This window comes from Nicotiana tomentosiformis, chromosome 1, assembly GCF_000390325.3.
Source record: "Nicotiana tomentosiformis chromosome 1, ASM39032v3, whole genome shotgun sequence".
Taxonomy (NCBI): domain Eukaryota; kingdom Viridiplantae; phylum Streptophyta; class Magnoliopsida; order Solanales; family Solanaceae; genus Nicotiana; species Nicotiana tomentosiformis.
The window spans coordinates 6,479,183-6,493,058 of NC_090812.1; the positions used below are offsets into that span (position 1 = coordinate 6,479,183).

The window sequence follows — 13,876 nt, forward strand, 5'->3', positions numbered from 1 at the left end:
TAGACATGAACACATTTTCGTCTAATTAATGATAATATGTATTATCTCTATTCATGGATGAATTTGGGTAGAATGAAATCTAACAGGCTTGCTCGGTCGGGTTCACTCGGTTGAGCGCCGGTCGCGCTCCTCGGTTTTGGGGCGTGACAGACCCCCTATCAATACCCCATTCTGATATGGGCTTCTTAGGAGCCTTATGACTAAAACGTTCTTGGGCTGAGCTTGATGCAGACCTTGTGCTATCAAACTGAGGTGCATCGGTCGAGGCCCGTGCCCGGGACGAGCCTGCATGACCACTAGAAGAGGCGCATGTGGTTCGTCTTTTCTTTGAGGGTGTCATAGTACCTACAAAACAAATACCACTATCAGTACAAGGCGGGATGTGTGAACCAATAGCGGTTACTCAGACTTCACCTGCACAATTGGTCACAAATTACATTCACGAACTCACTGTGGCATTTAAACAAACACTTGATGTGGAAATTCACCCCAAATTCCCTAAACACACAATTATACCTCAATTCCACCACAATCTTAACAATATCTAATCCAACCCAACAAGATGAAATTCCACTATCCTCACATACCAACAAGTAAACTTAGTAATACAAATCAAATAAAATAACAACAATGACTTCTACTCCCACACAATTAAAAGAGAAGAAGAAAAGAAAAAAATTGGAAAAAATAAAAACTAAAGGAAAAGGAAAATAGAAGCCATGGCACTTACCTGAAGAAGCTTGTGAGGAATAGAGATTGGGGAGTGATCGAGTAGGGAAGAGGAGGAAAGGAAGTTAGGTTTTTTCTTTTGAAATTGGGGAGAATTGAGGGTTTTGGGCGTGTGTTTGTTGTGAGAGAGGAGGGTTTGTTTTGTTTTTATTCAGATTTTAGGGGACGAATAAGGGGGGGGTCAATTATTAGTAAGGAAATTAAAAAAATAAAAAAAAATAACTAATGAAATAACCTAAAAACGGCGCCGAGTGCGCGGTCCATGCGCGATCAGTGCACGTGGGGCAGTGGGGGTCAAAAAATGCGCGGTCCATGCGCGGTCGCACATGTACAACAGTAGGGGTCCGAAAGTGTGCGGCCTGTGAGGGGTCAGTGCGCGGCCGCGCACGTTTGTCCTTCGAAATTTCTCCCTTTTAGCCACTTTTTACCTATCTTCGGATGGATTTCTTCACCCTGAGTTCTTCTGTCGCGCACAATTTCATCCCTACACACTAATATACCTGTCAATACTTTCACTGTTCAAAATCAAATATGAAAAATAAGACCAAAGAAAAAATATTGGGTTGCCTCCCAAGAAGTGCCTGATTTAACGTCGCGGCACGACGAATTACAACAAAACCATGGGTTGCCTCCCAGGAAGCGCCTAATTTAACGTCGCGGCACGACGCAGGCTTTTATGATTGCACTTCGCTCACATATTGGGGCTCTTCCAAAGACATCACAACTTTCTCCCTTATTCTTCAACCATTCCAAGGTAGTGTTTCAACCTTTGCCCATTCACTTTAAACCTATTCATTCTATCTTCGGACTCAATTTTTACTACTCTACTTGAAAACACTTGCATAACTCTAAATGGTCCTGACCAGCTAGATTTCAGCTTACCCGAAAAAAATCTTAATCTCGAGTTGTATAATAACACTAGATCTCCAGGTTTGAAGTTCCGATCTAGAATGTGCTTATCATGCATTATTTTCATCCTTTCTTTGTACAATCTTGCATTCTCGAATGCATGGAACCAGAATTCCTTGAGTTCATGTAGCTCTGTGACTCTACTTGTGCCTGCATTTTCCATATCCAAGTTCAACTGCCGCAATGCCCATAAGGCTTTATGCTCAAGCTCCACCGGAATATGGCATGCTTTTCCAAACACCAACTTGTATGGATACATACAAATTGGAGTTTTAAATGTTGTGTGGTACGCCCGTAATGCATCATCCAACTTCTTTGCTCAATCAGTTCTTGTCGCATTCACTGTTTTGGTCAGGACACTTTTGATTTCCCTATTGGACACTTCCACTTGCCCGCTCGTTTGTGGGTGGTAAGGTGTGAAAACCTTATGGCGAACTCTATACTTTTCTAACAGCCTTGCGAATGCTCTATTGCAAAAATAGGTTCCATCATCACTGATTATAGCTCTCGGAGTGCCAAAACGTGTAAAAATATTATTCTTTAGAAAGCATGTCACTCATTTGGCATCATTTGTTGGAAGGGCCACAACTTCAGCCCATTTGGAGATGTAGTCAACTGCTACCAATATGTACGTGTTACCATACGAGCTGACAAATGGTCCCATAAAATCAATCCCCCACATGTCAAATACTTCCACCTCTTGAATTGTAGTCATCGGCATCTCATGACGGCGAGATATGTTGCCTGTCCTTTGGCACTCATCACAACTTTTCATCCAAGCATGGGTATCCTTGAATAAAGTCGGCCAATACAAACCCGACTCCAACACTTTTGCCGCTATTCGAAATCCTCCAAAGTGCTCGTCATATGGTAAAGCATGGCAAGCCTGCAAAACAGAAGATTGATCTTTCTCGGGGATACACCTCTGGATCATGTTATCTTAACATTATTTTAAAAAGTAAAGGTTCATCCCAGTAATAAGACCGACAATCGCAAAAGATCTTTTTCTTTTGAATCAAAGAGAGTTCATAAGGTACAATACCTCTTGCCAAATAATTAGCAATATCAGCATACTATGACATCTCTTCCATTTCCACTACTAGTAATTGTTCTTCCGGGAATGTATAAGTTATATCTTCAATCTCTACTTTCTTTTCAGCTCCCTCCAACCTTGAAAGGTGGTCTGCTACTTGGTTATCTATCCATTTTCCTATCGCGGATCTCCAAATCGAATTCTTGTAGCAAAAGAACCCAATGGATCAAGCGTGGCTTTGACTCCTTCTTTGCTATAAGTACCTAAGTGTTTCATGGTCAGTATAAACAATCACTTTTAAACCAATCAAATAAAGCCTGAATTTGTCGAAAGCAAACACCATAGCCAACATCTGTTTCTCAGTCACGGTATAATTTAGTTGTGCACCGCTTAGCGTTCTGCTTGCATAGTAAATTGGGTGCACCAGTTTGTCCTTTCGCTGCCCCAGGACTGCTCCTATAGCATAATCACTCGCGTCACACATGAGCTCGAACGGTTTCTCCCAGCTGGGTGCAACAATGATTGGTGCAGTCATCAGGCTCTTCTTCAGCTCCTCAAATGCCAACCTACAATCATCATAGAACACAAAGGTATGATCCTTTTCAAGGAGTTTACATAAGGGGTTAGCAATGTTTGAGAAATCTTTTATAAATCGCATGTAGAATCCAGCGTGCCCAAGGAAACTTCTCACTGCCTTGACCGAAGTGGGTGGTGGAAACTTCTCAATCACATCAACCTTAGCATGGTCGACCTCAATGCCTTTACTAGACACCCGATGCCCCAATACTATACCTTCTTGTACCATAAAATGGCACTTCTCCCAGTTCAGCACTAAATTTGTCTCCACACACCTTTTTTACACTTTTCTTAAATTGTGAAGACAGTCTTCGAATGAATACCCCACCACTGAGAAATCATCCATAAAGACTTCCATAATATCCTCCACCATATCAGTGAAAATGGCTAACATACACCTCTGAAATGTAGCCGGTGCATTGCACATGCCAAACGACATTCTCCGAAAGGCAAAGATGCCATACGTACAAGTAAAGGATGTTTTCTCGCTATCTTCAGGGGCTATTGATATCTGATTGTACCCCGAATATCCATCCAAAAAGCATAAGTGAGATCGCCTAGCCAACCTATCTAACATTTGGTCAATGAATGGCAAGGGAAAATGGTCTTTCTGGGTGGCTGTGTTCAGTTTTCTATAATCCATGCAAATTCGCCAACCCGTAACTGTATGAGTCAAGATCAACTTGTTATTCTCATTTTACACGACCGTCATTCCACCCTTCTTTGGCACACACTGAACTGGGTTCACCCAGTTACTGTCAGATATGGGGAATATGATACCTGCATCTAAACATTTGATCACTTCTTTCTTCACCACGTATTCCATGTTCGGGTTCAGCCTTCTTTTATGTTCTCTGAAAGGTTTGTGCCCTTCTTCCAAGAGAATCTTGTGCATGCAAAAGGTTGGGCTGATACCCTTTATATCTGGGATGGTCCAACCAATAGCAGTCTTACATTCCTGTAACACTTGTAGGAGTTGTTCTACCTGTACAACTAACAAACTAGATGAGATAATAACGGTTAAAGTAGAGTTAGGCCGAAAGAAAGCCTACCTAAGGTGAGCTGGAAGCGATTTCAGGTCCAACTGTGGTGGCTCCTCTATTGATGGCTCCGCAGGTGGTGTTGCCCTTTCTTCTAAGTTTAGTGGCTCGAATTGGGGTTCCCTTTTCCAGAACCCTTGACCTTAGATAGCCATGACCCACTCCGCCAACTCTTCACCATCCACATCTTCCAAATTCATCAAGCAAGCTTCTAACGGATCTCTGACATTAAGGGTCTCATCCTCCTCTTGTAGTATTACATCCACCGCCTCCACTAGTGAACAATTTGCATATTCGATGGGCCTCCTCATAGATTGTTGAATATTGAATATTATTTTCTCATTATTCAACCTCATTTTTAACTCTCTGGTCTCATAGACGATCAATGCTCTCCCAGTGACTAAGAACGGCCTCCCCAAAATTATTGATATTTCTTCGTAGACTTGACAGTCAAGAATAACGAAGTCGGAAGGGAATACAAACTTCCTCACTTGGACTAGCACATCATCTAGAATTCATGTCGGCCTTTTGATTGTGCGATCAGTCAGTTGCAATAACATTGAGGTCGGTCTAGCTCTGCCAATGCCTAATTTTGTGTAGATTGCCAAAGGCATCAAGTTTATACTGGCTCCTAAGTCACACAATGCTTTAGCAAAAGCATAACTTCCAATTGTGCATGGGATAGTGAAACTACCGGAATCAGACAATTTTTGATCCATAGGTCTTGTCAGTACCGCGCTGCAAGTTTGAGTTAGAGTTACAGTAGACAGGTCCTGGAAGTCAAATTTGTGAGACATCAGATCCTTCATCATTTTTGCATAGCCTGGCATTTCCCTCAAAGCATCCATCAGCGGAATATTCAATTGAATTTGTCTAAGCATTTCCATGAAGTTCCTGTAATGGTCATCTTTCTTTTTCTTTTCCAACCTTTGAGGGAATGGTGCAGGAGTTAGTTTCTGCCCACTGCTTGGTGTCTTTTCTTTATTAGGAGCCTTTTTTACCACTTGTTTTGGGAGTTGTTCAAATTCCTTCTCCTTGCCTTTGTCCACTTGTGCCTGTTCAATTACAACTTCTGTGAGCTCTGTTGACTCGTCGGTCTCTAGTGTCACTAGAGTAATTGGCATTGCGTCTCTCTTAGATTGAGCAACTTCTTTCTCTCTATCTAAATCCCTTCCATTCCTGAGACTCACTGCCATTAGCTGATTTGGGTTCTGCTCCTTTGGATTGATGTTTGTGTATGTAGGCAATGTTCTTTGTGGGAGATTGTTCAAGGCCATAGATAACGGGCCTTACTGAATTTCAATGCCTTTAATAGTCGAATCATGTGCGGCTAACTTTTCTTGCATCTTTCCATTTGTCCCAATGAGTTTTTTCAGCATGCCCTTGATTTCTATCATATTACTATCTTTTTGTTGATGAGGCGATTGGTAAGCCAATAGTTTTTGGTATTGCTGATTGTAGCCATGCTGCCTTTGATAAGGCACGACTTTGCCTTGTGGTCGTTCTCCCCCTGAAATGGTATTGTATTGTTGTTGGGTTGGTTTGTACTGTTGATTTTGAGGTCCACATTGTTGTCCACCTTGCCTCTGACCCCCAAAATTATTGATGTAATTCATGTCATCTCTGAAGCACTGGTTATCATTCTCTCCACTCCACGACCAAACATATGACTGATTTATGCAGGGAGTGCATAGGCCCCCATTTGTCGTATCAATAATGTGAACATGTTTTGTACCTATCTCATCAATTTTCTTTGTCAACAAGCTCATCTGGGTCATGAAAATGGCTATATTTTCTGCATTTGTATGGTTTGGGTCAAGAGCAACAGAATACACTATTGGAGTGTGTGTTGTATCTCTCGTCATCCAGCCTGAATTTTGAGCCATCTTGTCAAGAAGAATCTTACACTCTGTGAATGTTTTGCTCAAGAATGCACCCCCAGCTGAAGCAGCTACATTGTCCTTCAGACCGTCAGCCAAACCCATATAGAATCTATGTCTAAGCATCTAATCTGGGATGCCATGGTGTGGACACTTCACTAGCATACATTTAAACCTCACCCAGGTTTCCTGCAAGGTTTCAGTCGGATTCTGCCTGAATTGTAATATCTCATCAATTTGCCTCGCAGTTTTGTTGGGTGGATTGAACTTGTTTAAGAACTGCTTGACCAGTTCCTCCCAAGTAGAAATGGAGTTTATTGGGAGCAAATTCAGCCAAGTTTGAGCCTCCCCAGTCACTGAGAATGGGAACAATAATAATCTGATTGCTTCAGGAGTCACATTCGGTTGTCTTTGAGTGACACAAATTGATAGAAAGTTCTTCAGATGTTGTTGTGGGTCTTCGATGTATGACCCGGAGAACAACCCTTTTATTTTGCAGCATGTTGTTGGTAATCTGAAATGTCTCCACTTGTATCGGATGGACTGCAATTGTGGTGGCCAAGTTATAAGCAGTTGGTTGCGCCCAATCATATAGAGCGGGCTTCCGGCACAATAGGTGCTACCACTCTGATGTTTGGGTCAACTCGATTATTCCTATTATTCTCGTTGATGTTATCGATGTCTTCCATTTCAATTTCGAATTGTTCATCTTGTTTTAGTTGTTTGCCCTTCTTGATAGCCCGATTCAATGCCCTGAATGCTTTCTCATGATCTGAGAGTCCTTCAAAAAGTGCACCACTTCTCAAAGAGCTTCTAGGCATGCACCTGAGTCACAGAAGAGTTCAAACGTGAGAATTTCAATGGAAATATTTTTAACACCCCAGAAAATTGATCTAAACTAAAAATCCTAGCAATTTTTCCAAGTTATAATAAATAGCACCGTTAGTTCCACGGCAACGGCGCTAAAATTTGATCACGCCCAACTATGTCTTATAAAAAGGACTAAGCGGTCGCTGCAAAAATAATCCGCTATTTTCTACACCTTTTAGTATCGCTAATGATAAGCTCAGATAATTTTCAGAGTTCAAAATTTTATTTGATAATTAACAGAAATTATTTAACTAAGGTAAAATGACAATAAAAACTATCAATAAGCAAGAATGAAGTTGAATTCAAGGGTAAATGAATCTAGGGTTATTGATTTCCCCAATTGTCGGATTAATTCCTGACACGTTAGCTATAATCTCGATGTAACACTCTATAAAGATGATGACTTCTTGTTTACCGTAACTTATCTCTCGATCAATTACGATAATTTACTAGAAGCATTCTCTCAAACTACTCTAGTTGATAATTTGTACAACTCATAAATATCACATCAAAGCTTCGTTATCTCTAATCTAGCTTTTAAATTCAAGTAATTAATCTCTTAACTTACTCGAAAGTGGTGGTGTTCAACAATAATCTAATCAAGTATTCTTTCTCAAGCAACACTAGACAACTGGACACGATTAATCAAGGTCCCTTTCAATTAATCACAAAAAACACATAGTTGAACAATTATAAAGTAAAAATGGCTCAATTATATCAAAACGTAATCAAGACTTCATCCAACAATTAGTTCCATCAACCTTAGATGACGGGTTTAGCTACTTATACTACTATGCACGATTACAATATAAAAAGTCATAACCAACAATGGAATTACGAAGAAGATGATGAAAAACTCGTAGGAGAATTCTCCGTCTTGCTCCTCTTGTGTTCTTGCCTCCAAAGTTCTTCTAGAAATAGAGATACCCTATTTTTGGGCGAGTTGGGCTTCATATAGGTCAAGGTTAGTCGCCTCTCAAATTACAAAATTGGCCTTGGATGATTTTTCTCGGAAGCACGTGTGCGGCCACACACTTTGGCCAGTTTCTGCCTGACATGCGCGGCCCAGTGCACGGCCGCACATAGCTCACACACCTGGAGGATTTTCTGAAGCATTTTTTTCTTTCTTCTTTCTAAGCGCGCTAACCTCCAATTGGCCTTCAGTGCTCCATATTAACTCCAAAACACTCTTAAACGTCCTCATAGCCCGGAATTGCTCCTACAAAGCATAAAGTTCTTAATTAGAGCAATTTATTATCATTTAACATTCAAATATCAATAAAGTACTGCTAAGTTAGAGTGAAAATAGTAGCTAAACTATATAATTATATCCTACTATCATTTATGCTTGATCTTATACACCCACTTGCATCATATAGTTTTCTTTCCATCTAGGAGAGGCACCAAATCCCATGTATGATTTGTGTATAATGCCTGAAATTCTTGGGTCATTGCTGCTTGCTAGGCAGGATTAATGACTGCCTCATCATATGAACAAGGTTCACACTCATGTGAAGTATTTCTTACCATCTGCTGACTTTCAGGAACTAATGCATTAAAAGAGAAATATTGTTTGTTTGGGACATAAGCAGTGAAAGATGTAGACTGTGTTTCTTGACTTTGGCTAGAAGAACATGGTTGGAGATTTGGGATTGAATGCACATAGTCCTTTAAGTAAGCATGGGTATTGTGTGTTCCTAACAGGTCTGCACTGATTATGACTCAGGTATTCTTGCAACTGACTTGATACAAAAATAGTTATTGAGATCAGGAACATATAGTTGGTCTTGGATTTGTGGAGGTGAATCAATTATCAGACTATCATTTTGCCGTATGGCTATTGGTGATTGGTCATGGTTATTTGAATGACCATGTGACATTGCACCATAGTGAGATTCAGGTGACACTACACTAGAGTGGTATGAAGACTCGTGAGGCATATCAGGTTCAGAGGGAAAAACTGATACATTAGGGTACATCTGTTGTGCAAAAGAAAACTAGCTAGGACAGGACACATTATTGAAATTGAAAGACAAGTAGAAGGGAAACACATTTTCATGAAAAACTACATCTCTTGACACATGTATCTTCCTTGTGAACAAACTTAAGACTTTGTAACCCTTTGAACGAGATGGATAGCCTACAAAAATATGAGGAGTGGCTCTTGGCTCAAACTTATCTTTGCGGTTTTTCAGTGTAGTAGTGAAACATAAGCAGCCAAAACTACTGAGATAAGAATAGTTAGGCTTTTTCTTGTAAAGCAGTTCATAGGGGCATTTATTATTTATGGGGGATGAAGGTAATCTATTTATCAGGTATGTAGAGGTAAGTGTACATTCTTCCCAGTACTTTAGGGGTAATTTGGACTGGAAAAGCAATGCTCTAGCTGTTTCAAGGAGGTATTTATGTTTTCTCTCTACCACCCTATTTTGTTGGGGTGTGTAGGGGCAGGTCTTTTGGTGGACAATTTCTTTAGACTGGAAAAATAAAATAGCTTCAGAACTGGTGAACTCTAGTCCATTATTAGTCCTTATGGACTTGATTGAAGTCCCAAACTAGTTTTCTACCATGGTGAAAAATTCTTTAATCACATATAAAGCATTACTCTTGCTTCCCAAAAGATGTATCCAGGTAGACCTACTATAATCATCTACAAGGGTTATAAAGTATTTGTGGCCATCGTGAGTATTTACATGGTAGGGTCCCCACAAATCAATGTGTAGTAGTTCAACAATTTTGATTGAAGATGAACTTTATAGTAAAAAGGGTAATCTTGCTTGTGTGGCAATAGGACATATAGGGCACGTGAATGGTTGCTTTGAGGCAAATTTAACTGGCATGGTTGAGATACCTCTCATCTTTACAAAGGGTACATGTCCTAATCGATTGTTCCACAAGGAATCAACAGTATCAACACCATTAATAAAGACATTTAGCACATAATGGCCACTTCCTTTATTCAAATTTGAACTATGTATAACAATCTATGAATCAGAAAGTACTTTATTTATATGTGTGTGATATGAAGTGGAAGGGCAAGACACAGAATCAGAAACAATGCTAGAAGTAGACTTTGAGAACTGAGAGTACAAACCATCTATTGCTTTACCAATCTCTAGAAGCCTCTTCACTGAAGGGGTCTGCAGAAGGAAGCAAGTAAATTTGGTAAATGCAACTATGCAATCAAGCTGAACTGTCAAAGAATGAACAGAAATCATGTTATATTTGAAACTAGGCACAAAAAGAACTTTTCTTAGGGTGAATTTTGGGCTAAGGACTACATCTCCAATGAGTGTCACCTTTACCTTATATCCATTTGGCAATGACACCACAAAAGGGTAAACTAGGGTTTTAGTGTTGGTTAACTAAGATTTCTTGAAGGTCATATGGTTTGTGGCACCGGAGTCTAGGATCCTTGAGTTGACATTTTGGCTTAAAACAATCATATGAGTGATTACTATGCTCAACAGAATTACAGCAAGTCATAGTACCTGCAAAATTGACAGCACCGCCAGCCACGTTAGTGTTTCCGAAATTTTCCCTTGCATTTCCTGATTGGAAGTTCTCGAGCAGGCTCAGAAACTGTCCATATTGTTCCTTGGTTAGATTATGCAAATTATGTCCTTGTTCTTGCAAAACTCCATCCTTTTCTCCAGCATTTATTCCATCACCTGGTCCTCCAAACACATTTGCAGCATTCAATTTCCCTTTGTTGAACTTGTTGAAGGTCTGTGAGTTGTTGTTGAACCTATTCATGCCCTGTGGATACCCATGAAGCTTGTAACATTTGTCTTTGGTTTGCCCCGGTTTTTTGCAATGCTCACAAAAAGGCCTAGGTTTGTTAGGATTATAATTTCCTCTGAAACCACCAGTTCCAACAAAATTCTGATTGTAGTTTGTCCTAAAATTGTTGCCTCCTGAAGTATTAGCATTTAGATCAGCAGAGTCGATCATGACTTGACTCTGGGACTTGACTTCCCTCTACTTCTCCTCCTGAATAAGAATGGAGAAAGCCTGCGCTATGCTAGGTAAGGGGTTCATCATCAAAACACTTCCCCTCACTATTGTATATACTTCTTTTAGTCCCATGAGAAACTGAATTAGCCTCCTATCTTGTTCAACATTTTGCATATTAGCTTTGAATCCACAGATACACTGGCAGCTGCACTGAGCATGTATGCTCAAGGTGTTTAGCTCTTCCCATAACCTTTTCATTTCATAACTTGCTCCATTCGTCTGATCGTGCCTATCTTCTAGCTCTTGCCAGAGCTCTTTCGCATTGTTGACATATTGTAGGCTATCTGTTAGATCCTTAGAAAGTGAATTCAGTATCCACGAGGTCACCATGTCATTACATCGTTCCCACTGACTGAAGAGAGCATCGTTTGCATCTGGCCTCTTACATTTTCCATTAATGAATCCTACCTTATTCTTCACAGACAAAGCTCTTAGTACACCTCTTATCCATAATTTGTACCCAGATCCATCAAAAGGGACCGGCACTAAAGTAGTTCCTGCATTCTCCGATGGATGCATGTAAAGAGGACTAGTCGAGTTTAGTGAGGTATTAGTTGATTATGTCACTTCTTCTTCTCCGGCCATGATTCAAGCAGTTAAGGATACTAAAATGCAAGTTCTAGTTGAAAATTCAGCGGTCAAAACACTCAATTTCAGAGAAAATCTCAACAACAACAAAAAACACGATCTGAGAACCCTAAATCGATCAAAAAAGGACAAATGAGGCTTGCTCAGTTGGTAAAAGTACCTCCACCTACGACCGCTAGGTCCTGGGTTCGAGTCACAGTAGAGAAAAAGTGTGAAAACACTATAGATCCTCATAATTTGGGAGGGGTTTAAAAAAAGGAGATGAAATTCAAAGAGAAACAGATCGAAGAGTATCGAACTATGCAAAATTGGCGAGGAGTTGGGTCGAGAATCGGAGCCTAAGCTCTGATATCATATCAAAAATAGGAGAATACATTGAAATCGAGCTTTACTCATGCGAGAGCCATGGAACATAGGAGAGAAGACTCTAGAAGAATATTGAAGAATACCCTATTTTCATTTCATTTTTAGTAATATCTGTACACTGTACATTTTATAAGAAAAGAAAAAAAATAAAAACTTTGCCAGCTGGCAATGAGCTTCCCACTAACCACTAACTACCACAATTAAATATATAGTATGTGTATGCAATGCTAGTGTATACAATATGTGTATGCAATGCTAGTGTACATCTCAATGTAGCCAAGCAAGGTTACAGGATAACAAGTCATATGATATATAAAAGTGCCCGAATTCATGATTTTAAGCTTATGAGTTCTCAACTAAAACTCTTTTTTGCGTACTGGGTTCCGAAGAAATTATTTATACAGTCAACCATCTCTATAACATCCTCGTTTGTTCCGATATTTTTTGGCTTTTATAGTGAATGACTGTTATACACATATAACAACATTTGATGTTTAAATATTTTTTGGCTGTTATAAATAAAACTTATTCAAAAATCAATTATTTTATCTTTTTTAATGTTACATATAAAAGATAAGAAAACTATTCAAATTTAAATCTCAAAAGATATGCATATTTCACTAGTTAAATATTGAAGAAAATTAATACATTATTAATAAATTCATAACTAAACTCATACATATTTAAACTCTAAGGTAGACATTTTAAAGCTACTTAGAAAAATAAATTCTTTCAAGATTGAAGGAAGAACTTTGTAATTGTAGCTTGTTTCGTAAATTTCATTCTCTTACTAATATAACGCTTGAATCGGTGAAGGTTCGTGTCTAAATTTTCAGCAAAATGTATCCAATAGCTTTCCCTTGAAGACAATCTAAGAGCTTAACAATTAAATTTTCTATCTAATTATTTTTTAAAATTTGTCCAATGGAAAAGATATCATGTGCAAATCTTCAAATCTTATATATCATATAAGGTAGAAACTTTTTTTTTTAATGGAATAGATTGTGTGCATATTTTTAGAATTAATAGTAATCTTAATGATTTTATATGGCTGTTATAGAAGTGTAATTTTATAAATAATGTTCTACTATAAATATGGTTGTTGTTGTTATAGGGAAAAAGTTGTTATAGAGAGGTAAAAATATAACTTTAAAAATTGGTTATGAGGAAAACTTATCTTTTATAGTGAATAGCTGTTATATATGGATGTTATAGAGAGGTCTGATTGTACATATTAAATATTTTTTTTGAAGATGAGCCTTGGAGCAATGATAAAGTTGTCTCTGTGTGACCTATAGGTCACGGGTATGAGCCGTAGAATCAACCACTAACACTTGCATCAGGGTAGGTTGCGTACATCACACCCCTTGGAGTGTGACCCTTCTCCGGACCCTGCATGAATACGGGATACTTCGTGCACCGATCTTCTCCTTTTTTATTATTAAATAATATTTTTATACATATAAGATTTGGCCAATACTACAGGGTTCTGCCTAACTTGTAACTTCTATGATGGCTCCACCCTGCCCCCACCTCTCTCTCCCTCGTTTGCCCATGATTTAAGGTCGCTGCATTAAGGGCAGTGAAGAAGGTAGATGATGAAGCCAGCAAATATTTGTCTAGACATAAATGCAGATGTGGTTGGAATTGAACTCGTACCAACTACCAAATATGCCTTACAATTTCAATAAAATTAGGTTTATTTTCCCTGCATCACAAACCTAACAGCTAAGGTTAGATGAGACAGAAGATTTGACGATTGTTCAATATTCATAAATGACACCGCATATATTGATAATACTGTTGACCGTTGAAACACTTTGAAACGAAATAGGGTGTGGGAACATTGTACTTGGAAAAGATCCCAC

At 39.1% G+C, this 13,876-nt stretch overlaps 3 protein-coding genes across 3 annotated transcripts; all 3 read right to left on the bottom strand.

Annotated features, from left to right (window-relative positions):
- Window positions 1-2,194: 2,194 nt before the first annotated feature.
- LOC138897061 (uncharacterized) lies at window positions 2,195-4,643 on the bottom strand. The gene is made up of 5 exons (XM_070183028.1): window positions 4,446-4,643; window positions 4,028-4,232; window positions 3,571-3,910; window positions 2,967-3,237; window positions 2,195-2,563 (listed from the first exon to the last, which is right to left on the bottom strand). The coding sequence occupies exons 1-5, from the start codon at window positions 4,641-4,643 to the stop codon at window positions 2,195-2,197; spliced, it is 1,383 nt and encodes a 460-aa protein (XP_070039129.1).
- Window positions 4,644-4,802: 159 nt separating this feature from the next.
- Window positions 4,803-5,564, bottom strand: LOC104117980 (uncharacterized). Its single transcript, XM_070183080.1, has one exon. The coding sequence runs from the start codon at window positions 5,562-5,564 to the stop codon at window positions 4,803-4,805; it is 762 nt and encodes a 253-aa protein (XP_070039181.1).
- Window positions 5,565-11,018: 5,454 nt separating this feature from the next.
- LOC138897152 (uncharacterized) lies at window positions 11,019-11,573 on the bottom strand. The gene has a single exon (XM_070183127.1). It carries the CDS (start codon window positions 11,571-11,573, stop codon window positions 11,019-11,021), a length of 555 nt encoding a protein of 184 aa, XP_070039228.1.
- Between the last annotated feature and the right edge of the window lie 2,303 nt (window positions 11,574-13,876).